Raw genomic sequence first — 23,609 nt, 5'->3', positions numbered from 1 at the left:
TTGGTGATAAACTTCCCGGGGGGCTACTTCGGGCTAGACGCCAACTATGGCTAGTTTCTTGGCAACGCATAACTTTTGAACTCGTCCTCCGTACTAACTTAACTTCAGTAGATCATCATCAGGCTAAGTAGTACTTTAATTGAAGTAAGTGCAGATCCTGGGGCTCTTCATTTCACAAATAACCGAAAGCCCAAATCCACGTCACTTACGAGAGATATCGTGCTAATGATGCTCAGGTAATGCAATTTCTGTTCACGACGACGCTCTTCGACTGGTTCGAATGCGACACCGTACACAACTCGCTGCGGTTGCAGCAGTTCCATTGGCAAAGGACGTTCTCTGTTGCGGAGCTGTCCCGGAGCCTCGTTGTGATGCATGTTGGTCCTCCTTGTGCATGTGCAGTATGCACGGTCCGCCATTGAACGCGCGCAGCGGCACACGCACGGGTCAGATGGTCTGAGACCGTTATCACTGCGCTCAGTGTCTATTTTTGAGAGATTTCGAATGAGACTCAACTCCCACCCAGCCCTGCAGCAAGACTTCCCCCCCGCATAGAGCTGAAGGCTGAGTCTCATGTCGTCTGTGTGTCCCACCTCCCGAGCGCACGCACAGTTGATGCAAACATGGCCCTCCTACGGGCGATTATAGCGTCATTCGTGTAGTCCTTCAGAGGCATTGAAAGCCACAGTGTCTGCTGGCATCGGAGTCTCTGAATATCCGGACACATCTGTTTCTTTTGTGTACGAGTTGGACACACGTCCTTGATCTGGCTCTCTACAAGACTTGCCTGCGTGGAGGGTAGTTCACCATGGCCGACCGCCCGTTACGCCCTGTGGTTGAGATCAATGAAGATGGCGTCTCGCCTGCTTCTTCACATCGCAGTCCCGTCAAGGAATTCTCGCCCACAAACATCTTTCGGCGCCATGGATACCATCGCATGGCCTCCGATGGCAGCCAGGAGATGATGACCTACAAACCCCGACCGGAGGAAGTACAACAATGGGAGGCAGCCTGTGGCGACTTTGACAAGGAAGGATTGGGTATCACAGGTCTTTCTCCGAAGATAAAACGCGTGCCCGTGGGTGCAAAAAGCACCTCGCCAAACACACCTCGCTCGACCCACGGGTTCTCCTCCACCAACTCGACACCTCACTCGTCCAGCAAGCCTTTCAACTCGCATCCGGTAAATCACCAATCCTCATGGTATAGTGAATCCCCAGCTGTAGCAGGACAAGGCGAGCTACACCAAGACAATACGCCCAAGTTCCAAGCAATGCCCACTAGGAGCATCCCCGAGGACGAAGATGCCCATCGTACAAGCAACGGGCGCCCAGAAGCGGACGATTTTGATGATGAAATCTTTTACAAGGGTTTTGGTATGTTCCTAGAAGGATGATTGTCCCATCATACGTCAGGCAATGAGCGAACCTGAATACTTATGAATCGCAGGGAAACCGCCGCTGTATTGCTCTTCGTCAGGCGATGTCCACGTGAAAAGAACGAACTGGCTTTCCCTCACAATTTTCTTTCTGAGTATCTACTCTACTGTGCTCTCCGGTATTTGGCTCATGGTCTCTATTGTCCAACCTCGATGGGGCTACCAGATCTCGTCACGACAGGGTCTGCTACCATCGACGGCAACGACTTTAGCGGCACTTGCCAGCAAAACCATTGAAATGAGTTTTGTGACAGTGTTCATCTCCTGTCTAGGACAAGTCTTGACTCGCAGGAGCATCTTGCGGAGAGCAAATGGCATGACGCTCGGCGAAATGACGATGCGCAACTGGGTAATCCAACCTGGCAGCTTGATCACACACGCCGAAGCCGTACCCACTGCCGGCTTCACCATTCTAGGCGCACTGACACTGACGGCAACGGTGGCCGCGACATTCTACACAACTGCGTCGGACGCCATGGTGGCACCCAAACTAAAGTATGGAGGCTGGGAAAGCAAAGAGCTGACTGGCCTTGTTCGCACGTCCTACGCCAACCCTCAATATGTCGCAGAAGAATGCCCTTCCCTGTTGAATGCGCAAGACGAACTCCACGCGGCCGAGTCGTGCTCCAACGTCCTTTACTCGGGTGCCAGCTATCGGAACCTCCTGAAGTACATGTCGGTATGGACAGAGATCAGCGAGAATGGTACCGGCGGCATGGCGGACCTGAAGGATCGCCCTGCAGGAACAACGCTTCTGTTTGATAATACCACAATGGAAGCCACCTGGATCGAGACGGAACATTCAAGTGTGGAAGACAATTTTGCCACGTGGGACAGAGTGATCAACAATGTCACGATGGCGATGCCGCATCCGGGCGTGTATGCTGCTGCGACAGATGAGGCCAACAATATCCTCCAGCCTGATGATCTGGCCGGTGTAGGCGAGTACATGATTCGAGCTGGGGTGGTGAGTCCCAGCATCAACGTCATGTGTGTGAACTTGGACCGCGATGAGCTGGCGCCCCTTGTGTACACGGAGTGGCCCAACGCAGTGACAGATGACACAGGTGTTGGGGACCAGAAGGGCGCTGCAGCAGACTGGGAGTCAACCATCCCGAGCGTTCCAGACGAAAACGAGGATGATGACAGTGTCATTGCCGACTCTTTTCTCAACAGTACGGCTGTAGATGATGTCTTTCGCTGGGGACAGCAGTACTATCGATATCGTCCCGTGTTCCCCATGGTACGGACACTTTACCCCTGACCACGTGTGCATCACCCACTGACTCCAGATGTGCAGCTACCTGCCAACTACAACATGATCACGAATTCGAGCGTCTACAACTCGTCATCCATATACATTTTGGCCAAGTCTCCCGCACTCACCGACTTCACTCTCTGCGAACTGAACTCATGGACATCGCCCAATTGCTCAACTCGTTTCGACATTTCAGGCACGGCGGGAGCTCGCATTACCGCCCATTGCGAAGACTCAGATGACAGAGACAGCTTTATACAAACCTTTGACAATGGGTACCCGGCATGGGGTGGACCCTCGAAAGACTGGAAATGGCTCGCCGATGCGTGGCGGCTGTCCATGGACCTAAACGGAGGCGTCTACAACAACAATGCCTCGAACGCACGCATCATCACGCAACTTGCTTTACAAGACCCTTCCCTACCAAAAACTCTTCCTTCCATTGCTGAGGCGCTTGCGGTCTACGCTTCATCAACCCTGGTCTCTGGAGCCATCGATTCACCCTTTGTGCACTATTGGGATCATATCCCAAACATACTCGATCCTGGCGTTCGCCAGGCCTTTAACGCCTCGATTCGCACACAGCAATACACATCTGGGCATGTCAATGACTGGCAAACCATCTTCTATGTCATCCTCTCTCTGGTCTTTGTGATCAACCTGTTCTGCTTGGGCTATTTTGTCACGCGCTCCGGACTCGTGACGGACTTCACCGAGCCTCAGAACCTCTTTGCGTTGGCCGTCAATTCTCCGCCAAGCGAGGCACTCAAAGGCACTTGTGGTGGTGGCCCTGGCGGCGAGAGCCTGGTCATCCCGTGGAGAGTGGCGTATGCGCCAAGTGCAAACCACTACTTCTTTGAGGAAGCTGAGCGCAAGGGTAAAACCAAGGCTGCCAGGAGTGAAGTTGAAGTTAGTGACAGGGTGCATCCGAAGTCAGGCATGAGCTACAAGAGGCTGAGTTCGCGCCAGGGATGGTTGTATGGTTTCTAGACTCTGCTGTGGTTCGTACGAATGAGAAGAACGTGGCGAGCTGATTTCACGTATGGGCTGCGTACAGATTCACATTTCGTAGAACCAGACAAAGACAAAATCCTGAGTGATTATGTTGAGGATCCAATTCTCACCTGGTGACAGTCTTGGCTTGATGGCAGTTGAGTGCCTTCTTTTGGGTGGCTGTTGGTTTATTCAAGGGCTTCTCGATCCGGTTCGCAAGAGGTTCTATGCTCTCGATGCTATCGTCATTCTGTTTATACAATTTTTCAAGAGAATGCAGCCTATTGAGACCATTTGTTCCCGATGTTGACCGGAGTTTGGCTGCGGGAAAGGTGATCCTCGTAACTAAGTTGTGAAGTCGGAGCGCCGAGGTGAAACAATATTGGCTCTTCAAGCTCCCAGAATACCGAGATTTGAGCGGCGAGAGGACTATGGCTATGGGCGCGGCTGTTTGCTGGAAAGATGGAGTGTGTATCTGGAACCCAAGAAGCAGCCTGAGCGAGGCATCTCAGCGAAGCGGTAACATCGAGGGCGCAGTCCCCATTTCGGCCCCTTTGCCGAAGGACTTGCTGAGTCGCGAACCCCATGTTCGTATCCTAGAAACCTTTTGTACCGAGGGGTTGTCAATCATTCACGCCAGCTTTTAGATTGTAAGCAATGTGCGTCCTCGACCCTACAGCACCGACAGCCCAGGCTTTCAGCCCTACATTGTCCATCTCCTCCCCGCTCTGCGCATGTCGTCCGCATGTGCATGCTGAGGCGTGCGTCCGCCCATGCCCGTGCCCGTCTTGCTTGGTATGGTGGGCGCTTATCACACATGCAAAGGCCGGTAAGTTTGAGCTGCTTGCATTCGTTCATCTAAGAATCCCTCCCCACGAGCTCCACACTGTTCCATCGGCCGAGCGGTTCGTTCGTTCGTTTGGTCGTTCCTTATGCCCCAAATCCAAAATCCTCCGTATTCCATCCCCTCGCTCGAACGTGGTGGGAGTCTCCTCGAGCTACGCGATTACCGTCGATCAAGCCTCGCGGCTCTCTCTCTCCGCGCGCGTCCACAGTAGCCCCCTTCATCTCTCCGTCATCTCGCAGCATGTCGTTGTCTTGCGGGTATATCCATCGCCATCGTCTGTCTCCTGTTTCGCAGGAGACCATGCCAACGCGTGATCCAAAGCCTTGTTTTTGAAAGTGTAGCACGAGCACCCTGCGGGGCCGCCAGCGGGCGCTCCTGGTGCAGGATGCTTGCCAGGTGGGCCAAACCCACCAGAAAGTATATCGTAGACGTAAATCAATTGAATCGAGTACGCCGCTGAGGGATCCCCAGAATCATGAGGGAAAACGTATCGGACTGTAAGTATGTAATAGGTTTCAGAAGAATTCAAAGGTGAGGAAATGTCATTTCGTAGAGACGTATGCGAAGAAGTCGTGTCGAGGCATAAAGTGAATGATGATTGCCGCGTTGCAACGTGGGAAAAGGCAAGTGGACATCATGCAGTCGGTGGCCATCTAGCCTCAGCTATGCCACATGAACCCGCCCTTGTCGTGATGTCCAGGAATGATCGCAAGGGCTGCGGCAGTTCTGTAGCCGTCTAAGCCACAGGGGCAATAGGAGCAATGGGGGCCACTGGTGCGGCCGGCACGGCGTTGACGTCGACCTCGGGCTTGACCTCGCCAGCGGCTGCCGCAGCCTTCTGAGGGCAGTCACGGGAGATGTGGCCAGCCTCGCCGCACTGATAGCAGGTCTTGCCGGCAGTGTTCAGAGGTCCACCGTTGGGCGCAGTGCAGTCGCGGGAGATGTGGCCCAGCTTGCCGCAAGCGTAGCACTTCATGGCTTGAGCCTGGCAGTCGCGGGCGAAGTGGTTGGGACCGCCGCACTTGTAGCAGGTAGCAGGGCGAGGACCGCCAGCAAAACCACCACGGCCAAAGCCACCGAAACCACCACGACCCATTGGGGCACCGCGGCCCATGGGGCCAACAGGGTTAGGGCAGGCACGCTGGCACGATCGATTAGCCTTGTAACTGGTCTACGGAGTTGCAAGTGAACGTACAGCGAGATGGCCCGGCTGGCCACAGTTGTAGCAACGTCCGCTGGTACCAGCGCCACTCAAGCGGAGAGTGGGGCAGTCAGCCTGGACGTGGCCAAGACCCTGGCAGTGATAGCACTGCTTGGCCTCCGTAGAACGAGGCAGAGGGCAGCCGTTGGATTCATGGCCTGGCATGGGAGGTTAGTCTGCGCCCATGCACCTGCTCGCTTGGCCGAACGTACCAGGCTGCTTGCAGTTGTAGCAGAGGCGCTCAGCGGAGGAGCAGACCTCGGCGTAGTGACCAACGTTGCCACACTTGTAGCAAGCACGTCGAGAAAGAGAAGACATGGTGAAATATATAGCGATCTGCAACGGTTGTTAGTTCATATAGCTGCTTGCGTGTCACTAGCTCGTGTGTCGCGCCGGTTTCGTCGTCCGCGAGTCTCTGCTCATCTGCCTCGGTGCCCTCGGTCTTGCGAGATACTGGTATATCGTGACGACTCTCGGGTCTGGCGCAACCTCTCTGATCTGGCCATGGGGTGTCCAGATGTCGAGGGTTGCGGGGGTTGCTGGGGTTGCGCCAAGACTGCGACAAGACCAGACACGGTTGTCGCTGAGACATATCTGCAATTGGTGACGGTGGCGCTGCGTGCCTGTCAAGAGTCGCCTCGCTCGCCGGCCCAATCCAAAGAATCCCACGTGAGAAGTGAGTCCGAGGGGTATTGGGAATTTGCCATGCGCCCGAGGCCGGGGTGCCGAATCGGGGTCGCACAACCTGTCCGTCGCACGCGACGGAATTGGATTCAGAGACGAAAATTCCCACTCCTGGCCAGGGTTCGACCAGTCCCTGCCCGCGGGCATTATAGAACTACCGGGCAGACATGGCGCAGAGACTCGAGAGAGCGGACAATTTTGCAATCGGTAACTAGCCGTCGCTGTGGCTTCGAGGGGTTCGTGGGTAACAATGGGGTCGACCGCAAAGCGCAGCGCAGACCGCACCAGGTCGACGGTCGTGGACGTACCTGGTTTCAGGGCGTTTCGTCGCGCAACAATTTCCAGCGACTGGTCTCGACGGCGATCGCGTGTCGAAGTTATAGATATTGTCGGGTTGGAAGGCCTGAGCTCGAAGAGTCGAAGAGGAGAAGGGAAAATTTTTCGCGAGAGGAACTGCTCGAGGGGAGGAGACGACGAGCGGAAGGGGAACCAGCTGCCCTCAATCTGTATTCTGCCCTCCTTCGTTGGTGGGCGCGGCCCTTGTGGGTGGAGGTCGTGGAGGGTGGAGTGGAGAGGAGCAGGCGACTGGACCCTGGCCCGCGCTGTCAATGGGCGCACCTGCTTATGTACCTGTACCATTTTCGCGTGTTCCGATCTGTGTTGTCTGTCAGCCTGTCAGACTGTCTGGCAGTCCAGTCGGGTCGGGCGGGCTGTCGACGTTCGCAGACGACCACAGGCTACTTAGATACCTGGTAATAGCAATAGTAAGACCTCAGTCGGCCCCAGTATGCACAATCGGATTGCCTTGGTCATGCAGCAGTTGGGTAGGGGCCCCGTCTGAGCCTCGACCGCCGGAAAGCATTATCCTAGAACTACTCGAGTTTGGCTGTCAGCAGGTCTGGCGGACGATCTTGGGGGAGTTGACGTTGTGAATCAACGATTGATGTGAGGCGTCGAGGGGCGGGTTTGTCCTCCAAAAGAGCAAGAGCCGGGGCAGATACACATTATTCGCAACTGTTGCTCGCTAAATAATACCACGAATGCTTCCTCTAACTAACAATCACGCACTTTCACCTCCATCCGTACCCGTTCGCACACTGCAGAAGACACGGCTGCTCTCAACGAATGTGAGATCACTGCGCCGGTCGCTGCCTGTCTGACGGACCAGATTCAGATTGACTTGCCAGCACCGCAGACATTGACGATGTTGTAGTAGAGCGTGGAATAGCGTCAACCACGTACGACACTCCATCGTCGGAAGAGTACGACGGTGGCCGTCGACTCGCCCGCGTTTCTGGTCTCTCAGTGCTCGCGCTTTCGACGTCGGCATTGCGTTGCCAGAACAGGCGATTGGGATCAACTCGGACGCTTTCCCTCCAGACCCCATACGCGGGTGGTGTGGGCCTCGAGTCCTCGCCCTCGAGGCCGGCAACTTCTTCATCTCGAGAAAGCAGGACTGGAATTGGAGAAGCAGGTATCGCGAATCCAGCAGTCTGTTCGTTCTCCTCCAGTGACAATGCTCGCGCGTGTTTCGCGCGGTCTCGCCGCACAACGAGCAAGCAGAGCTTGATCAGACCGTAACAAAAGAACAGGGTGGCCAAGATAACAATTAGGATCAGTACAATCAGGGAGCTGCCCATGCTGATACTGTTGCTCACGGAGAGTGACAAATCTATCATTGTAAGCCACGCTCAGATCGTTCAGAGTGCATAAAGACTTACAGATGGTGAGCAGCAGTACCAGGAACAACCCCGAGACAAAACAGCGGACAATGTACGCTCGCATTTGCCGCGATTTGACCCGCGGAAAACAACCCAAAAACCTACGCGAGCGGCCTGCCGAGTGCTTCTGCTTGCGCGGGTTGCCACCTAGGCCTCGGCGACGTCGTCGCTTCTCGCGCCTTCTTCGTCGCGCTTCCTGCTCCTCCTCGTTCCCAGGTTGTCCTATGCTGTCGGGACGCTCAGCGGCGGCATACTCGCTGGACGTAGTACGCTCTCTGGCCGCGCGCATCACTGGCTCCGGTGGCGTGGGCATCTGCGCAAGTGCTTCTGGTGGTCCAGAGGGCTCGGCCTGCGACGGTCTGTCATCCACCCGCGGCGTGGTCTGCGTAGCGGTGTGCGGTGGCTGTCTTGACCACAACTGTGCTAATCTGGGCAGTGCGGACCGGCTTGTTTGCAATGCCTGGAATCCCACACTGCGTGCTGTCGGCTTCGGGCTCCCTGCAACCTCAACAGCGTCTTCGGCCTGATCAGAAGTCTGTTGACCTGCTCTGCGCCCCATTCTCCGCCAGTCGTTGAACCGACACCACAGATCAGGTCTGCTTTCCTCTGCGCTCGACATTGGCGTTGGTTGACGTTGATGACCCTCTTCAAGTTCGACTTCTTGCTCTTGTCTGGCCCTCCTGAGTAGGTCTTCTCGCAGGCGCTCCATGACGCTGCCGTTAGAGGGAACACGAGGCATCCCGAGATTGTCCTTGATTTAGCAAGGGCACCAGATGGTCGCGAGCTGTGGAATCGCTGTCCAAGCGCCAGGTGGCTAGCCTATCAGACAACAACGGTAGCGTGAGGCCGTCAAGATCAGTAGCGTTGCAAAGAGAACCAGCTCTTCTTGTTGATGAGATATTCCGAAAGTGTGACCAGAGGAGTTGCCTTATCGTGGAGATGTGTTGATCAAAGAGTGTTGCGAATAGATCATTTGGTAATCGTCGCGCATCAACAGCGAAGTTGGACGATGCGTGCTTGTGATGCTGGCTGTCCAGTCATCAACGAGGGTTGATCAAGGATATGAAACCTGTGTGGTCGACTTTGGTGACCACGTTGATTGCAAGGCGACACGTCGGTGTCGCAAGACTGCAGGGAATGCATGGTCGGCATCTTGGAACAATGGTCTGCCATAGGCGCGGCCTTGGTTCGCATTGACTGATACGACGCGAGCACAGTCTGAAGGTCATTGTCGCAGAATCAAGGGGCTGTCAGGATCATGATTTGTGGAGATTGGTGAGTCTGGAGGTTGTGTTTCAAATTGGCGCATTCCGCCCCGTATCACAACACTGTCTGGCGCGTAGGAACGCCCGAGGTGAATTGTCAGCCAGTCACTTGAACCATATTAATACCACACACAGGTTTATTTGATATCTGCAGTTCATTTTTAGATTTTCCCCGGTTGCGAATCATCTCGCTCGCTCTTTATTCATCGTTGCTGTCAGACTGGTCTTCTACTGGATGAGCGGTGTTGTTGGAGCTGCCCCATGTCTCTCGCGTGGTAATCTTGATTTGATCGAGCTACACAGACCAAGATGACTTTGGTGCGATTCGCTATGGCTATGGCCGTCGACTGGCACTTCGCTCAAGAAGGGCCGTTCGCTTGGGTGAACTGTTGCCCGCTGTCGTGCAGCTCAGCAGCGATTGGATGAGCCGCACACTCCCAATGAACTCACTCCCAGTCCCTGGGCATTCGAAGGAACAGTGTCCCTCTCTGTCTGTCTGCTTCGTTCTCATCTCAGTACTCCCCTTCAACGAAGTTCTCCGAGCAGCATGGTCCGGTCCGATGATGCAGATAGCACTTGTCCATGTTAGCACTGTCCCAAGCGTGCTGAGGGCGCGCAACTCACATATGGGTTCGGTCCCTGGGCCAAATTCCGCGCAATTGACTGTGCCCTTATGGCCAGGAAGTTTATACATCAGCTTGCCCGTCTCTGTAGACCAAACGAGAACGGTGCCGTCACCCGAGGCGGCAGCCACTCGCTTGCCTTGGGAATCCCAGCTTGATCCCATGAGATTCTTCTCCAGACCCATTGTAGCACCATCAAACGTCCTTATGTGTCGCTCAGTGGGCGCAAACGGCCGAATATCCCAAGTTCGTACCGTCGAATCCATCGAGTATGACAAGAGAGACTGCGCATCTGGAGATACACGCAGTGATGACACAGTGTCGGCATGTCCCAGCATCGTATAGACAACCGCCTTTTTTCTGACATCCCATACGCGGATGTCATTGTCTATGCCACCTGAATAGATTTCGTTGCCCGCCGGCGAGATGGCTACCGCAGTCACCGGGAAGTCGGTCTCGAGGTGATCTACCGCATTCTTCGTCCGTGGATCCCAAATACCAATTGTCGAATCATCACTCCCGCTGATGAGCAACTCTTCACCTCGTCGACTGATGTCCACTGTGTTGATTATCTCCTCGTGTCCGACATATCGTCTTATGCGCGTCCCGGACGTCAAGTCCCAGCTCGCAAGATGCATATCTGCAGACGCTGAGAAGAGCACCTCGGAGTCTCGTGACCACTGAAGGTCCAGAATCGCCCCTTTATGGCCGTTGAGTATGCCGTAATTTTCGCAGTCGCCGTAGGTTCGCCAAAGCACTGTAGGCGTTAGCTGGGTCCTGCACCAACAAGGTAGCCAACGCACTGATACTCCGGTCCATCGAGCCCGATGCTATTAAATTTCCCGTCAAATCGAATTTTGAGGCGAAGATCTCTCCAGAATGGCCCGATAGCTGCATCACCGGCGCCTGTAGCCCGCTTGTTCGAGGAGCCTGACTGAAGGTTAGGGAATTGTATCGCACTCGTGAGACCCGCACTCACGCTCTGGACGAGGGCATTGCTAGACGCATTCAGGCGCGCAATGGCACCCTCCGAGGATTGCACATTCTGCCTTTTGACTAGGGATTGAGACGAGCTTGGATCGTCTTCGGCAGGACGCTTCTCGGCGGACATGCTGACCAGTTGCTACGAAGTTTCTGGAGACGGCGGGCGACGCGGTTCGAATGGCTGTAAGAAGTTGCTAACGACTTGTGCTGTGACGCGGTCTGGTGGTCAAAGAGTGTAGACAAAGTTGTCACGGCCAAGGTGAAGTCCCGTGTTTGCGCGTCCTACTGATTGGTTGCCGGGCCTTCCTTCGTAGTGAATTTCCCTACCTTATGGTATCCACATCACTACCTAAGTAAACTCGGGCCTGGGCCCAGCCAGTTAATTTGAAGCCGGCCTCCCCACACTGCGACCCCGTGAGCTGTGACAGTATCCGTACATCGACAGTACATCCACGCTACCTCAGTTGCAGCCTCACGAAACTGTTTGAGATCAGACTGGCGCGTGCAGTACCCCTCAGCCTGTTGCAAAGTTCCAATCGCGACGCGTGGATTTTCTGACTTTCGACTGGGCTCCCCATTCTGGCTCACCATGTCCTCGAACAAAGCATCAAGGATAGGGGAAGAGTGAGTGCCCATCAACAAAGCATTTGAATGCGCTGACCCGGTGTTAGAATCTGGAAGTGAGCTTTTGGATGGATTGGCAAAGATGAGAGCTGACCCGGAGCTTCAGAACCAGGATAGACAAGGTCAACACTGAGCTCGTTACCCTCACATACGGCACAATTGTAGTCCAGCTGTGCAAGGACTACGATAATGACTACGAGGAGGTCAACAAGCAACTGGATAAAATGGGCTACAACATTGGCTTACGTCTGATCGAGGACTATCTGGCCAAATCAAACACCATGAAACGATGCACGAGTTTTCGGGAGACAGCGGACATGATCGCAAAGGCACGGTCATGTACTCATTCCAGAGATCCTGCCTTTACTAATTACTTCGTAGGTCGGATTCAAAATCTTCCTGAACATTACGCCTCAGGTCACGAATTGGACCAATGATAACAATCAGTTCTCCCTCGTCTTTGACGAGAATCCCTTTGCAGATTTCGTCGAGCTTCCGGACGATGGCCGTGCACAGGACGAGCTGTGGTACTCGAACATCCTCTGCGGCGTCCTGAGAGGCGCATTGGAGATGGTTCAAATGCAGGTCGAGGCGCATTTCATTAGCGATGTACTGAAGGGGAACGACACCACTGAGATGAGGGTGTCACTACTGAGATATATTGACGATGAGCTCCCGCCGGAAGACGATTAGAAGCGATCACCACAGCATCCAGACCGATTAATCAGCGACGTCTGCAGCCTCATCTACGGTCATGCACTTCATGACAGACTATGGCCTGAATCCGCCGACGGGACACTGGTCAGCTTGACGTCTGCTCGGGGGTTTGGAATGACTAGAATAGCATCCGTTTCCAACGCAGCTTCCGATCACAGCGGGCAGCGGGCAGGATTTTGAGGGCTTGCGAGCGCTCCGCGAAGAGACAGATGCGGCCAAGCTCGAAGTATCTGCCATGCGTTTACCTCCCACAACGCCTGCTGCCGCGGAAAGGTTCATAGGATAGCAAGGCAGCTGCGATGCCGCGCGAGGTTACTTAAACATGGCAGTGCATTTCACGTTTACGGTGTCTATCAACCACAACTAGCAGTGCCTCCGATATGGTAATCAAGGCATGGAATACGAAGACGAGTTAATATAAAGCCAGCAGAGTTCGGGTCATTTTTTGGCTCCTCGCAGTTCACAGCAACAAGAGTGAATTTCTAGAGTTGATGGCGGTCGTAAACGGGCGTTACCAATAATGTGACAGCGCTGTCATTCGTCGTGATGTAATGATGTTAGGGACTGGGAGATTAAATTCATTTCTGCCTAAGGCCGCCAGAGGGGCGTTCTCACATCTACGTCGGCATGCTGCAGAGTACGCCACTGCTGTCGCAGTATGCTTCAGAAGCAGACAAAATAACTCGGATGGTTTTGATGAACCGTAGCATGTCTATCCACGCGCAAAGATTATCTCAGCTGTGTAAAAGCTCTGTGATTCCAGGATAGCAGCATTAGCTTGCGGGTGTTTCTATCTCGCGAAAACAAAGATATTGCCACTGCATGTCCGTCGCCAATACATAGTCAACCTAAGTATTTCGTCTGCGTCCTCGTCGGGCTACTGTGCACACACTGTACAGGCCGGTGCGATCAGTGGACTGTACAGTGCGCATAGAAGAATGTCCCCGACCACAAACTGTGCGGTGCGGTGCTGTTGGATGTGGCTGTTCTTATGTCTGGCGAGCTTTAGGTGAGGTTGTCCGCCTGTCAGGCCGCTCACCCCAGTTGATCGGGTTCCCACTTCGTTTCTCGATTTGCAATTCCCTTCCATTTCGCTACGCTTCGACGACCTTGCCCAGGTTCCCTCAGCTGGTCTGTCAGAAACATTGTCCATCATCTTTCGTATGCTTGCCGAGCGCTGAAGCGGCCCTCACAGCAACCAACGCGACCGTTTCGCCAATACTGACGCAGCTTGGCGACTCATCAGGCCAAAGGGATTCGCAGACGGACACCCACGGCCAGAGCGTTCAGAAGAAAGACACAACCGCGCCCGCTTCTACACGCCACACTCAATCACAACTCCACGCCCTGCAGACGCGCACGAACAATTACGCCATAGATCGCTTTGCACTTCTTTGTGTTCCAAGGCTCGCCTTCGAATTTTGGTCATCGACCTTGACCGGCTACCGCGACTTGTCCTCAGCTCATCGGATCGCCGCGACCGCGCGCCAACCTTGTTCATTGTCGAATTCAGAACGAAAGTCGGGATTTCATTGCACCGTCTTGTTCACCTACCAGCTCAGCACTTTTATCGGGCCACTGCCGGCTCGATAGTGTTTTTCCTCCTACAATAAGCCATCGAAGTCGCTCGTGTCCGCCAACGACCAGCCTTCACCCACCCTGCTACTCGTGTCTCGCTTACGTGCGAGTCGGCACCATCGACTTTACCGCACAGCTTCGCTGTCAAATTTTGCGCGCTTCGACTGTTGTACATAAAGACAAGCTACAGTCATTTGAGACGATCGATACGAGACAAGACTGGGGCTAAGCGCTCAGCAACGCCGTTGGTGTTTTTCTTTTATCAACGGCGCTGGAGTGCAACCGCTCGCGGCGCACATCATCGCGTCTTGGTCAACACTTCCCAAGAGGTTGACGCGTCGCACAGTCCGGAAACCCGACCACAGTGCGGGCCTGTGTGGAAATGAACAACATTCCCAACATAAACCCCATGGGGGGGCCTGTGGGCGGTGCCCCCGTGCCAATGATGCACAACGGTGCCATGAACCCCCAGGCCGCACCTGGCGCATCAGGGCCTCGATCGCAGCAGATGCTCGACAGCCAACGTGGTGTGCTCAACACATACATTTACGAGTACTTTATCCGATATGGCATGTTCGATTGCGCCCGGGCTCTTCTTTCTAGCGACCAGCAAGTCAACGTACTCAAGGATGGAAAGGGTGGCAACACGATGAACGGGGCAGGCGACGAGCATATGGACACCGACTCGAAGGACGATATTGATTCGAAGATCCCCGACGACCTCCCGCAGCCGAAGCTACCGATGCCTGCCTCCGACTCATCTTTTCTGTACGAGTGGTTCTGTCTTTTCTGGGATATATACAATGCGCAACGCGCAAAGAGCGGCAACCCAAATGTCAATCAATACGTAACGCACACACAGGTGAGTACTGGTCGACTGTCTCAGCGACTATCCATGGTTGACTGCGGCTCCCCACCCCCACATTTGCAATGACCACCTCTAAGCTAAAGATCCAGCAGGAGTTACTCCGTCAGATGCGCCCTGAAACGGCTCAACAGCAGTATCACCATATGATGCGCATGCAAAATGGTGCCCTTGGTGGGATCAACATGAAACAGCCCGCAAATCTGGCTCGTGCGGCCATGGCCAACAATCAGAACAAGTTGGTCTGTCCCGCTCTAGCTATTGTGCAGAAGCTAACGAACGTGTGTCAGTCCTCAAATAGCCATGCAGATGCAACAGGCCAAACAAGCTCAGATGCAGCGCGATCCATCCTCCATGGACGGTAACCAGAACCGACCAGCTTCACCGTCTTCGGGCGAGAATGCTCCTTCTCCCTCAAAACGCCAACGTGTCGATAATGCTCCTTTCAACCCGAACCAGCCTGGTGCCATGATGCCGAATGGGCGACCCGGCATGCCCCCGCAGCAGATGCCTGGTGCACCCAATGCTGCGGCAGCTCAGCAAATGCTAGCAAACGGTCTGAATCCCAGCCAGATGCAGCAGTTTCAAAACTTTGTAAATACCCCCCTGATGGTGACGGAATGGTTCATGTTACTTACTCTCAGCGTCTTCAGCAACATCATGGTAACCAAATGGGTAATAAGCAGATGCCAAACGCCGCCGGTCCGCAAGGACAAGGCTCACCACCCCTCATGCATGGGCCCGACGGAACGACACTCAACAACTATTACAACCCACCTGGGGGCGAGATGGGAGGTCCGAATGGTCTGCGTGCAGGGCCCGCGGGCCAAGCACCAGGTGGCAGTAACCATGCGCTCCAAGATTACCAGATGCAACTGATGCTGCTCGAGCAGCAGAACAAAAAGCGCCTTATGATGGCCCGGCAAGAGCAAGACAGCATCGGAACGATGCCGCGCGACGGGAGCGTGCCTGGTCCCGGAGGCGCGGTGCCGACCGGACCTAATGGCCAAGCATTCCCGGAAACATCACCGCAGGCCATGCGCAGCGGCACATCACCTAATCCCGCTGAGCAGATGAAGCGCGGCACGCCACAGATGAATAACGCTGGCATTCCGTCACCGGTCCCCGAAGGTGGACAACAGTCTCGAGGCTCGCCCAACCCAGCCATGAATTTCATGCCTAATGCAGACCCCAACATGGCACCCCATTTCTTCAACAAGGGGGCAGAGGCTGGTATGAATCCGGCTCAACCCCAGATGAATGGTATGCGACCGCCTAGTTCGCATCCTGGGCAGGTTTTCAACGGACAGATGAATCCCGCCATGATGGCGGCTCGTCAGCAACAAGCTGCTGCTGCACAAGGCAATCCGCAGGCATGGCAGGGACCGAACGGGCAAATGATGCCTCAGGGTATGCCTCAGAACCCCCAGGCGCAAGGAACTCCGCAGCAAAGAGCCATGCCGCCGCCATCAGCGCCGGCGAACGCTGCTGCGAACCCCAACAGTCGCACGACGGCGTCCCCTCAGCAGCCATCTGCTCAGCCGCCAACCCCGAACCAAGCAAACAAGCCTGCGCCCAAGAAGAAGGAAACCAAGGGCACCAAAAAGGTACGGTTGTTCCCGGATGGTGTTGAATGTCCGCTAATTTGTGTAGGGTGGCGCAGCCAATAAAAAGGCTAACCAGAATGCCAATAACACGGGAGCGACTCCAGCAGCTGAAAGCAATGCTGAATCGGAGAACCCGCCGGCAACCCCCATCACCCCTGTCACTGCTGGGTTCAAGAATGGCCAGAACAACGTTCCGAACAACCAGCCCACGTCAACGGCCAATGCTCAGTCCGCTGCTGCTCCCGTGGGGCCTCCGCCTGGTCAGCCAGACATGAGTCAGAACTCGTTGGCTCTAAACAACGATTTCTCAATGGTAAGCCAACACGCCTTGGTCACAACTATCAATGATGCTAACATTGAGGAGAATTTCATGGACATGGACAACTCGCTGCAAACTGGCGATGTCCTCAACGACTTCGACTTCGACTCCTTTTTGCATGATGGAGATGGTGACAACCAGCCCTTTGATTTCAATGGAGCATTCTCTGCCATGGATGGCAACGAGATCAGCACCGAGCAATGATCCGCGTGGCACCTTTGTTGTTTGATTTTTGCAAGCTACGGCTTAGGGCTATACTTAATCTTGCACCATTCATTACGGCGTTGATATGGAGATATTTCGCGTTCAGTTGGCGACATGGCTGCGGCATGGAGGAAATGGAGAAGGAGCTCGATTTGAGAGTTTGAGGGAAAATTGGCGAGTCTGGGAACTTCAGCCCTGTTTATTTCCTATCCGCCTGATTATCTCTTTTGGTCCTTTTCTGCGGCGAATGAAGTTGATTTCATGTTGTGTGGTTGTATATCGTAACGAGAGTTGGTTTACCGAGCTAGGCACTCGCTGCTTGCGTGCCGAAACAAAAATTCATTGTTACTACGCCTCTTTGCCTAGTAAGTAGATACTGTCAAGGAAGTGCTTCAGCGTCGAAGTAGATGGACACAATGAGGGCCATTAGGTAGCTGGACCTTTGACGTCCTAAGGTTTTTCCATTTCCCTCTTCAACTTGGCGCATTTGAATGCTTTCATATCGGCATACTACGCTAAATATCGAGTTCGAGCGAGTAAGCTATCACAATTTTCGACGAGCCTGTCGCCTGAGATAAATAAATCTTGCAGTTGCTGCAGAGCTGCCTCACTTCGTCTCGTATACTGCAGCATAGAGCACCTCCATCATGTTCGCGTAGCCGTCCTGCGTGGCGTTGTCCGGGTCACCCTAGTGATTATGGTAAGCCAAGAGTTCAACCTTTGGATGTGGCTTGTACTTACGGGCCAAGTGCCGCCCACGGCCACGTTGAAGATCATGAAGAAGGGAGAATGTGCCAGCGTGGCCCACACATGCTCATCTTTCACATCAGATCCGGAGACCTTGTGAAAGCTGCTGCCGTCCATCATCCAAGAAATTGTTTCTGTCTTCCAGTCGTCCGATGTCCGATCGATTTCAACGGCCCAGTCGTGGAAATCGTTATCGGGCATAGCAACAGAGGCACCCAATCCGTTGGGCTCGTCACAAATACCGCCCGCCTCGTCGCCGCAATGCACCGTGCCGTGACCTTCCATGACCCCGTTGACTTGTTCGAAAGCATCGAGCTCGCCGCACATGGGCCATTCAGTGCCATGACGAATGGAGTCCCCCAGCAACCAGAAGGCATTCCAGATCCCCTGTCTAGCTGAAGCGTCGCCCATACGGAGACTCGCCTGCCAACGCATCTTCTTCCCCGGTTGAGGGGTCCATGAGTCCAGGGTCTCGACACGAGCAGAGGTCCACTCGCCCTTGTTGTCTTTCCATGGCACTAGCTGGAGAGTATCGCCGCCAGATAGTTGAGCATTCTTGTTGGAGTCGGTATATTCCTGAAGCTCTTTATTATGCTCCAGGTGGAGACGATACTCCCACTCGTCGAGGTTGAGTTCGCAGCCGGCGCAACCATCAAAGGCATCGTACCAAGTCAACCCCATGCCATCAATAGATGGTGGCTTGATAGCACAGGCCTTGAAGGCGGAAGTGAGAAAGACGAAAAGAGTGAAAGTCCTCATCTTGAAATGAATGCTGACGTTTTTGGGCGACTCTGATATTGATTTTGCTGCTAAAGTGAGGGCTGGTTCCTTGAAGGAGTGCACAAGGAGACCACACAGATCAGTCACTGAAGAGAGCGAATAATAAAGATAGGCAAGCCACCGGGGCTGGTAAAGAATGTAGTGTAAAGGAGAGTCAGTCGTGGGCACAGCCGCAACAATGTCAAGGAGGCAAACGATGGAACAACCAAGGGACAACGAGAACGGAACATGTGCGGCAGATGGGGTCGGACACTTTTATATAGGCCCCTGCGCTGCTCGACACGTCTAACCACCGCAGACTGGAACGACCTTGACCGGTCAAGAAGTACTCGTCCGGCTAGACCCATGTCCGGTGTGTCGATCCGCCATTCGCCGGCTGGAGAAAGCGGCATTGGCGCAAATAGATTTTCAGGGCCTTGCCTGAAGTTGCCACATAAGATGGTTGGGCTGATTGGATGAACACACGAAACAGACGTTGAAACCACAGGAGACTCCATTGAAATGCTTGGCAGGGACAAAGTGGACATGATTGGCTTCTGCGAGTGGAAGAGAATTTGGCAAGGCCGCAAGATAACAAAAAAAGCGCGGCATATTATCTCGTATCAACTCTGCCACGACAGCGTGCATCCATCTTCATCATGATAAGCCAGCCCCTTTTGTGACAATACGTGGCAGCCGTCGATCCGTTGGAACCATGCGGGTGCCCGGTGACCAGCAGGCACACATCCATGTTTCTGCCCTCGTTCAAGTTTACTGGAGGCTCGCATTTGGCAGAGACTCAGGAGTCAGAGAGCGGCTTGCAGCTTACATGTAGCCCCCACCCCCTTTTTCCGCCGCTACCAGAATCACGAATCGTCGAATCCCCACCCGTGACCGAACCACTCCAGTCTGGTCCCCGAATGTTCATGGAGATATTAAGTAGCCAGTATTACGGACTACGGTGTACGTATTCAATTTATTTACTTTTGTGGGATCATAGTCCGTTGTTTGTATTGGTGTGCTCTCTGTGTCTCAGCTGCATCAGGTGTCATACTTCGCCAAATGATAGACCCTGAGGTCGAGATTTCATCAAGTCCATTTCGCGTGTCACAGTGCGGCAAAGCAGCGTGCTTGGCAAAGGGTTTCTAGAAGCAGAATATCCCACCCAGCCCCTGAATAGCACCCGGGCCGCTTGCCCAGGCGTCATGCTGTGTATCAACCCGCTCAAGAGTCAAGACCGAATTTCGCATCGTGTTCTGTCATCCTGGCTACGAAGTAGCGGCAACAGAGGAAGCAGCAACAACAGCAGTAAGTGCGGCAGTCGGGTGCTGCACTGACTCATCAAAACACAACGCCGAGTCGTGAAATCACTCGCTGCTAGTCAAGCTTGGTTCACGTAATTCACGTTACGTGCGAAGCGAACGGAGAAAGCCAGGTGCGGCGCCCTTGTGGTTTTGCGCATTGATCGAATATCCTTCGTGCGAAATGCGCCGCTCTGTGGACTGGAGTCACTCGATGATCATTGCAGTCAGTCTGTTAGCTTTACATGCGCCTTTGTTGTTGAGTTTGACGTATAACACTATCTGCAACCTAAACAGCCAGGCCTCACGATTTGCATACTCGAGCCAGCTCGAAACGATCCGCCAGGAGTGGCCTTCAGTCCTCAGTCATGTTGATGGCTCCCAATGGATCACCCAGGCGACCCCCCAACTGCACAATAGTATTCTCGTAGATACGGGCCGCATCCAAGTGCATCATATCTTCGTCGATATCCCAGGCCATCGATGCGTCGCGCACCGACGATGCAGGTCCATCCGATTCATCAATATTGTCGTCATCGGATTCATCATCCGCATCGTCCTCATCATCCTCGTCTTCGGGCACTCCACTCAAAACTTCTACCATCAAGACTCTTGTTTGTTCCACAAGGCTGCGGCATCGTACCATGTCCGTGGTCGACATTCCTGCTCTTAAGCCTCGCTCAAAGCCTGGGAGCGGCTCCCCGGAACTAATGTCTTGGCCAGACAGTAGGCTTGCAAAACAATGATCCAGTTTACCTAGTACTTCAAAAGAAGCCTTGGGTGCAGGTGGGAATGACCGCACATATTGTGTGAGATCGCTCGCCAACTTCAACAGGAAGGGAATCTGTAGCTCCGCTATCTCATGTCAACGAATGACCCATGGGATGATCTTCTGAGTGCTTACGCGTCGCTGATAACCACAAGACGTTGATGACTGTGTCTAGGTCACGAGCGACTTCACTGAATGTCTTGTACCCGATTATGTCACTGCCGACGTCCGGGTCCCCAAACTTTTTCACATAACGACGTGAGATCTGCAGCAGTCGATCTTCAACATACCGCCTGACCATCTCCTCTTTCCGTGACCCTGACTGCAGAGATCTACTTCGCGGATGAGGCAGGTTCGGGGATGACCCGGTCGACGCAGATGATGGCGCAGGTGAGGGTAAGCCAAGGCCTGGGTTTACGAAGCCCCCAGGCTGCTCGCTTTGGGCATTCGACATGTCTTGGCCAGCTCGAGCGGGTGTGTAATAACTGTAGGGGGAACCAGGTGGTGGATTTGACACAAGTTTGGTGAACGATGTGTCTTCTTGGACACCCGTAGCATCATTGTGATGGCACTGGCGCTTAATTACCTAGGCATCTTGTACCTTAGCGCGAGCATGAGCGCTTAGCTCGCTGAGTCATTTCAATGGATACGCGCGCGTATGTAGCTCTGTAATAGGCTCAACGCGCGCGACCGGGAGTTGTACGGCATCATTCCAAAATTTTGTTACATAGCATCTCAATCCACCTGGAAGCATCTTCGTTTTCGCGCCACTATCATCAGCGAGACCCTCGACAACAAGCAAGACTTCGCACAATATTTGAGACATATTCAAGCAACCATGGCCCCTAAAAGAGTAATGGTCGAGCGCGGTGGTTCCCGCAACCAGCCCAAGGGCTACTTTGGCGCTACCTATGATATGTTGACTTCCTCGGAGAACGCCGCCGTTGTCCGCAGCATCGGCTTGTTCGGCGTAAGAAGCTCTCCGCCTGATTTGCTCGCGATGTCGTTAACGTATTTGCAGGTGGCCGTAACCTTCCTTGCCAGCTCCTGGGGAGAGCTCCTGTTGCCACCGTAAGAATTCCGCCTTTGTCCCAATTACGAGTCCGTTTGTTGACAGCGCGCAATAGGCAGTAAATTTCGATCGAACCTCCTGACTATGGGGATGCGAAAGTTTGACTCGATGCGCTTGGATCAAATGTGTACGATACGGAAGACGGCGGGGATGTTGTAGGATAAGTACTTGTGGAATGGCCTGGAAGACAGTGGGCTACGTACGACCAGACGACATCGAAATGTCGTTGCGCTTCGCTGGGTCAACGGATAAACTCGAACAATTTACAATGCATGGCGTCAATGGACTACTTCCCGTGTGCCGACCGCCTTTCGGAGGACGCTTCCTTCTCCTACATGCCTTAGCAAGGGTCTCAAGTGCTCGGCTCGAGACCAGCAAGAGCAGCCTCGATCACGCTCGGGCATACAACGACATTAGGAATCAAACCCCAACATTGACTCTCGCTTATGATTTACCACATTCAGCCAACTCGACCGGATATAGTCCGCATCTCAGACACACGCAGCATTGTATTAACCTATGCACTTTCAACAACTTCCGACCGATATGCCCCAAACGACCCGAGGCAGCCTCACTCGCCTAATACAAAGATTCGAGGTGCTGCAACACGGTGCAGGGTCGAACTCTTCCCATCAAGTGCTGGACATAAAAAATCGACGGTTTCGCAATTATGTCAAAGAAAGCACGTGCATGCCACTCGCGAAGGCTCCAGCACGAAAAGGAACACTATCTTTCTTGGCGGAACATCGACACGTGCTCGCGCTACCACAAGCTGAAAAGAATTCGAAGAATGTCGACTACTCTAAACTGCAAGGCGGAATGGCTAGCCCGGAGAAAAAGCAAGTTGCGCCCAGCTTTGAACTAATTGCAGATCAGAGCTCCCTGGGTACTGGTCGCAAAACTTTGCGGGCCAGTTGTGGTATGCTCGTGGACAGCTTCATCTCCCAGCGCAGGGGATCACCTCCCGTCGCTGGAAGTGGTTCGCAGACCGTTCTCGATAGGTCAGCCAGAAATTGTTCGCGAAATGGCCATTTGACGACTCCTTTCCCGATAGGTTCAATGAGCAGCTATTGTCGGAGTTCATCGCTCTAGTACGAAGATGCAACGCAAACTGATAACCGCTCTCCTATGCAACTGCCAGATATGAGCTTTCCAAACACGTGCAGACTTCATGTGCGCAAGTCTGTTGATGCAGTATTGGACTGCTCTGGTGATGCGTGTTTCGGGCTTAGTTATGAGCCCACGCAAGCCTCCGACGAGGATTCTACGTCCGGACCGCAGGTCAACAGCGAATCTGTGGATGAAATCATTTCTACCCAGAGCAACATGTCTTCTTTGAGACCAGAGTTCTCCCATACAACTGGCGGAGCAAACACGGCCAATTCCTCAGCGACGAGGCGCAGGTCCAAGAGAAAACAGTGCCTGCCATGTTCAGCGACGATGCTAGCTGTCAGAACCTCACAAACTCTCCCGACATCAACAAATAACAGCAAACAATTGAATCGGTACAGCACAGATATCTTGTCTTTGCTTTTCGCCAATGCTAACATCTTGTCTGACAGGCACGAACCTTCATGTCTGCAGAATCTGATCGGGTTGTACGAGACTCTCGCCCGGCAAGGTAACATGAGTAAACCGGACATCGCTGAGTCGAAAGCACAGGGTATGACGTCGCTCAAGTCCCGTGGCAAGACGATTAAGTCAGAGCTTTTGGGTCCTCCATTCAGTATGTTGAGAGCGACTTTCGACCAGGCATCAGGATGCTGGGGGTGCCAGCCGCCAACATGCGAATCAACTGAAATGGAGGGAACATGGTCGCACCAGGCACGCGTCTTCTCAGATCACCCACGATAGATTCATGGTCGGAACGAAGACCAATCTGTCCCGTGCAAGCTCTCCAAATCCACGTCTGGCTTTGATCCAGCTCCGAGCAGACATCAAGCCAGACTATCCATGACACGACACTGGCAACACCCAGCTCTCCTACTTAATTTTCGGCCTGTTCAGAACTCCTGCAGGCCTCCTATTGAAGA

General features: G+C 53.8%; 10 protein-coding genes across 10 annotated transcripts; 6 read left to right on the top strand and 4 right to left on the bottom strand.

Annotated features, from left to right (window-relative positions):
* Positions 1 to 808: 808 nt before the first annotated feature.
* F5Z01DRAFT_696891 (uncharacterized protein) lies at positions 809 to 4,016 on the top strand (the record flags this gene model as incomplete). Its single annotated transcript, XM_046266294.1, has 3 exons — positions 809 to 1,376; positions 1,450 to 2,681; positions 2,739 to 4,016. 3 exons carry the CDS (start codon positions 809 to 811, stop codon positions 3,684 to 3,686), a joined length of 2,748 nt encoding a protein of 915 aa, XP_046113711.1. The 3' UTR covers positions 3,687 to 4,016.
* Positions 4,017 to 5,294: 1,278 nt separating this feature from the next.
* On the top strand, positions 5,295 to 7,518 carry F5Z01DRAFT_466556 (uncharacterized protein). Its single transcript, XM_046259959.1, has one exon. The coding sequence runs from the start codon at positions 5,738 to 5,740 to the stop codon at positions 7,175 to 7,177; it is 1,440 nt and encodes a 479-aa protein (XP_046113710.1). The 5' UTR covers positions 5,295 to 5,737; the 3' UTR covers positions 7,178 to 7,518.
* Positions 7,180 to 9,006, bottom strand: F5Z01DRAFT_466518 (uncharacterized protein). The gene is made up of 2 exons (XM_046259958.1): positions 8,143 to 9,006; positions 7,180 to 8,093 (listed from the first exon to the last, which is right to left on the bottom strand). Exons 1-2 carry the CDS (start codon positions 8,879 to 8,881, stop codon positions 7,555 to 7,557), a joined length of 1,278 nt encoding a protein of 425 aa, XP_046113709.1. The 5' UTR covers positions 8,882 to 9,006; the 3' UTR covers positions 7,180 to 7,554.
* A 520-nt stretch (positions 9,007 to 9,526) lies between these two features.
* Positions 9,527 to 11,347, bottom strand: F5Z01DRAFT_668226 (WD40-repeat-containing domain protein). The gene is made up of 4 exons (XM_046264336.1): positions 11,010 to 11,347; positions 10,834 to 10,960; positions 10,032 to 10,787; positions 9,527 to 9,982 (listed from the first exon to the last, which is right to left on the bottom strand). Exons 1-4 carry the CDS (start codon positions 11,139 to 11,141, stop codon positions 9,933 to 9,935), a joined length of 1,065 nt encoding a protein of 354 aa, XP_046113708.1. The 5' UTR covers positions 11,142 to 11,347; the 3' UTR covers positions 9,527 to 9,932.
* Positions 11,348 to 11,382: 35 nt separating this feature from the next.
* On the top strand, positions 11,383 to 12,370 carry F5Z01DRAFT_466443 (putative TRAPP complex component Bet3). Its single transcript, XM_046259957.1, has 4 exons — positions 11,383 to 11,638; positions 11,686 to 11,694; positions 11,745 to 11,967; positions 12,020 to 12,370. Exons 1-4 carry the CDS (start codon positions 11,604 to 11,606, stop codon positions 12,329 to 12,331), a joined length of 579 nt encoding a protein of 192 aa, XP_046113707.1. The 5' UTR covers positions 11,383 to 11,603; the 3' UTR covers positions 12,332 to 12,370.
* A 1,945-nt stretch (positions 12,371 to 14,315) lies between these two features.
* On the top strand, positions 14,316 to 16,928 carry F5Z01DRAFT_684411 (uncharacterized protein; the record flags this gene model as incomplete). The annotated part of the gene is made up of 6 exons (XM_046265925.1): positions 14,316 to 14,795; positions 14,885 to 15,036; positions 15,089 to 15,392; positions 15,443 to 16,208; positions 16,236 to 16,426; positions 16,452 to 16,928. The coding sequence occupies 6 exons, from the start codon at positions 14,316 to 14,318 to the stop codon at positions 16,926 to 16,928; spliced, it is 2,370 nt and encodes a 789-aa protein (XP_046113706.1).
* A 490-nt stretch (positions 16,929 to 17,418) lies between these two features.
* On the bottom strand, positions 17,419 to 18,583 carry F5Z01DRAFT_466421 (concanavalin A-like lectin/glucanase domain-containing protein). Its single transcript, XM_046259956.1, has 3 exons — positions 18,532 to 18,583; positions 17,670 to 18,481; positions 17,419 to 17,616 (listed from the first exon to the last, which is right to left on the bottom strand). The coding sequence occupies exons 2-3, from the start codon at positions 18,432 to 18,434 to the stop codon at positions 17,536 to 17,538; spliced, it is 846 nt and encodes a 281-aa protein (XP_046113705.1). The 5' UTR covers positions 18,435 to 18,481; positions 18,532 to 18,583; the 3' UTR covers positions 17,419 to 17,535.
* A 1,357-nt stretch (positions 18,584 to 19,940) lies between these two features.
* Positions 19,941 to 21,067, bottom strand: F5Z01DRAFT_668210 (meiotic recombination protein DMC1). The gene is made up of 2 exons (XM_046264335.1): positions 20,640 to 21,067; positions 19,941 to 20,590 (listed from the first exon to the last, which is right to left on the bottom strand). Exons 1-2 carry the CDS (start codon positions 20,956 to 20,958, stop codon positions 20,091 to 20,093), a joined length of 819 nt encoding a protein of 272 aa, XP_046113704.1. The 5' UTR covers positions 20,959 to 21,067; the 3' UTR covers positions 19,941 to 20,090.
* Positions 21,068 to 21,342: 275 nt separating this feature from the next.
* Positions 21,343 to 21,579, top strand: F5Z01DRAFT_678411 (uncharacterized protein; the record flags this gene model as incomplete). The annotated part of the gene is made up of 2 exons (XM_046265442.1): positions 21,343 to 21,474; positions 21,526 to 21,579. 2 exons carry the CDS (start codon positions 21,343 to 21,345, stop codon positions 21,577 to 21,579), a joined length of 186 nt encoding a protein of 61 aa, XP_046113703.1.
* A 44-nt stretch (positions 21,580 to 21,623) lies between these two features.
* F5Z01DRAFT_696867 (uncharacterized protein) lies at positions 21,624 to 23,430 on the top strand (the record flags this gene model as incomplete). Its single annotated transcript, XM_046266293.1, has 2 exons — positions 21,624 to 22,577; positions 22,743 to 23,430. Exons 1-2 carry the CDS (start codon positions 22,096 to 22,098, stop codon positions 23,428 to 23,430), a joined length of 1,170 nt encoding a protein of 389 aa, XP_046113702.1. The 5' UTR covers positions 21,624 to 22,095.
* Positions 23,431 to 23,609: the final 179 nt, after the last annotated feature.

The sequence above is a fragment of the Emericellopsis atlantica genome (assembly GCF_019669845.1).
Source record: "Emericellopsis atlantica unplaced genomic scaffold F5Z01scaffold_50, whole genome shotgun sequence".
NCBI classification, from domain to species: Eukaryota; Fungi; Ascomycota; class Sordariomycetes; order Hypocreales; family Bionectriaceae; genus Emericellopsis; species Emericellopsis atlantica.
Note: the sequence above shows the minus strand (reverse complement) of the source record. Positions and strands in the feature narration are given on the sequence as shown.

Excerpts from the sequence above, each read along its gene's own strand:
- F5Z01DRAFT_466556 (XM_046259959.1), top strand. The coding sequence starts at position 5,738 with ATGGCCCGGCTGGCCACAGTTGTAGCAACGTCCGCTGGTACCAGCGCC.
- F5Z01DRAFT_466518 (XM_046259958.1), bottom strand. The coding sequence starts at position 8,881 with ATGCCTCGTGTTCCCTCTAACGGCAGCGTCATGGAGCGCCTGCGAGAA. Across the intron at positions 8,094-8,142 it reads GGTACTGCTGCTCACCATCT|ATTTGTCACTCTCCGTGAGC; the intron begins GTAAGTCTTTAT and ends TTACAATGATAG.
- F5Z01DRAFT_668226 (XM_046264336.1), bottom strand. The coding sequence starts at position 11,141 with ATGTCCGCCGAGAAGCGTCCTGCCGAAGACGATCCAAGCTCGTCTCAA. Across the intron at positions 10,961-11,009 it reads GCAATGCCCTCGTCCAGAGC|GCTCCTCGAACAAGCGGGCT; the intron begins GTGAGTGCGGGT and ends ACCTTCAGTCAG. Across the intron at positions 10,788-10,833 it reads CTCGATGGACCGGAGTATCA|TGCTTTGGCGAACCTACGGC; the intron begins GTGCGTTGGCTA and ends TAACGCCTACAG.
- F5Z01DRAFT_466443 (XM_046259957.1), top strand. The coding sequence starts at position 11,604 with ATGTCCTCGAACAAAGCATCAAGGATAGGGGAAGA. Across the intron at positions 11,968-12,019 it reads CAGCGGACATGATCGCAAAG|GTCGGATTCAAAATCTTCCT; the intron begins GCACGGTCATGT and ends ATTACTTCGTAG.
- F5Z01DRAFT_466421 (XM_046259956.1), bottom strand. The coding sequence starts at position 18,434 with ATGAGGACTTTCACTCTTTTCGTCTTTCTCACTTCCGCCTTCAAGGCC. Across the intron at positions 17,617-17,669 it reads CCGTGGGCGGCACTTGGCCC|GGTGACCCGGACAACGCCAC; the intron begins GTAAGTACAAGC and ends CATAATCACTAG.
- F5Z01DRAFT_668210 (XM_046264335.1), bottom strand. The coding sequence starts at position 20,958 with ATGTCGAATGCCCAAAGCGAGCAGCCTGGGGGCTTCGTAAACCCAGGC. Across the intron at positions 20,591-20,639 it reads CTTGTGGTTATCAGCGACGC|CGGAGCTACAGATTCCCTTC; the intron begins GTAAGCACTCAG and ends GACATGAGATAG.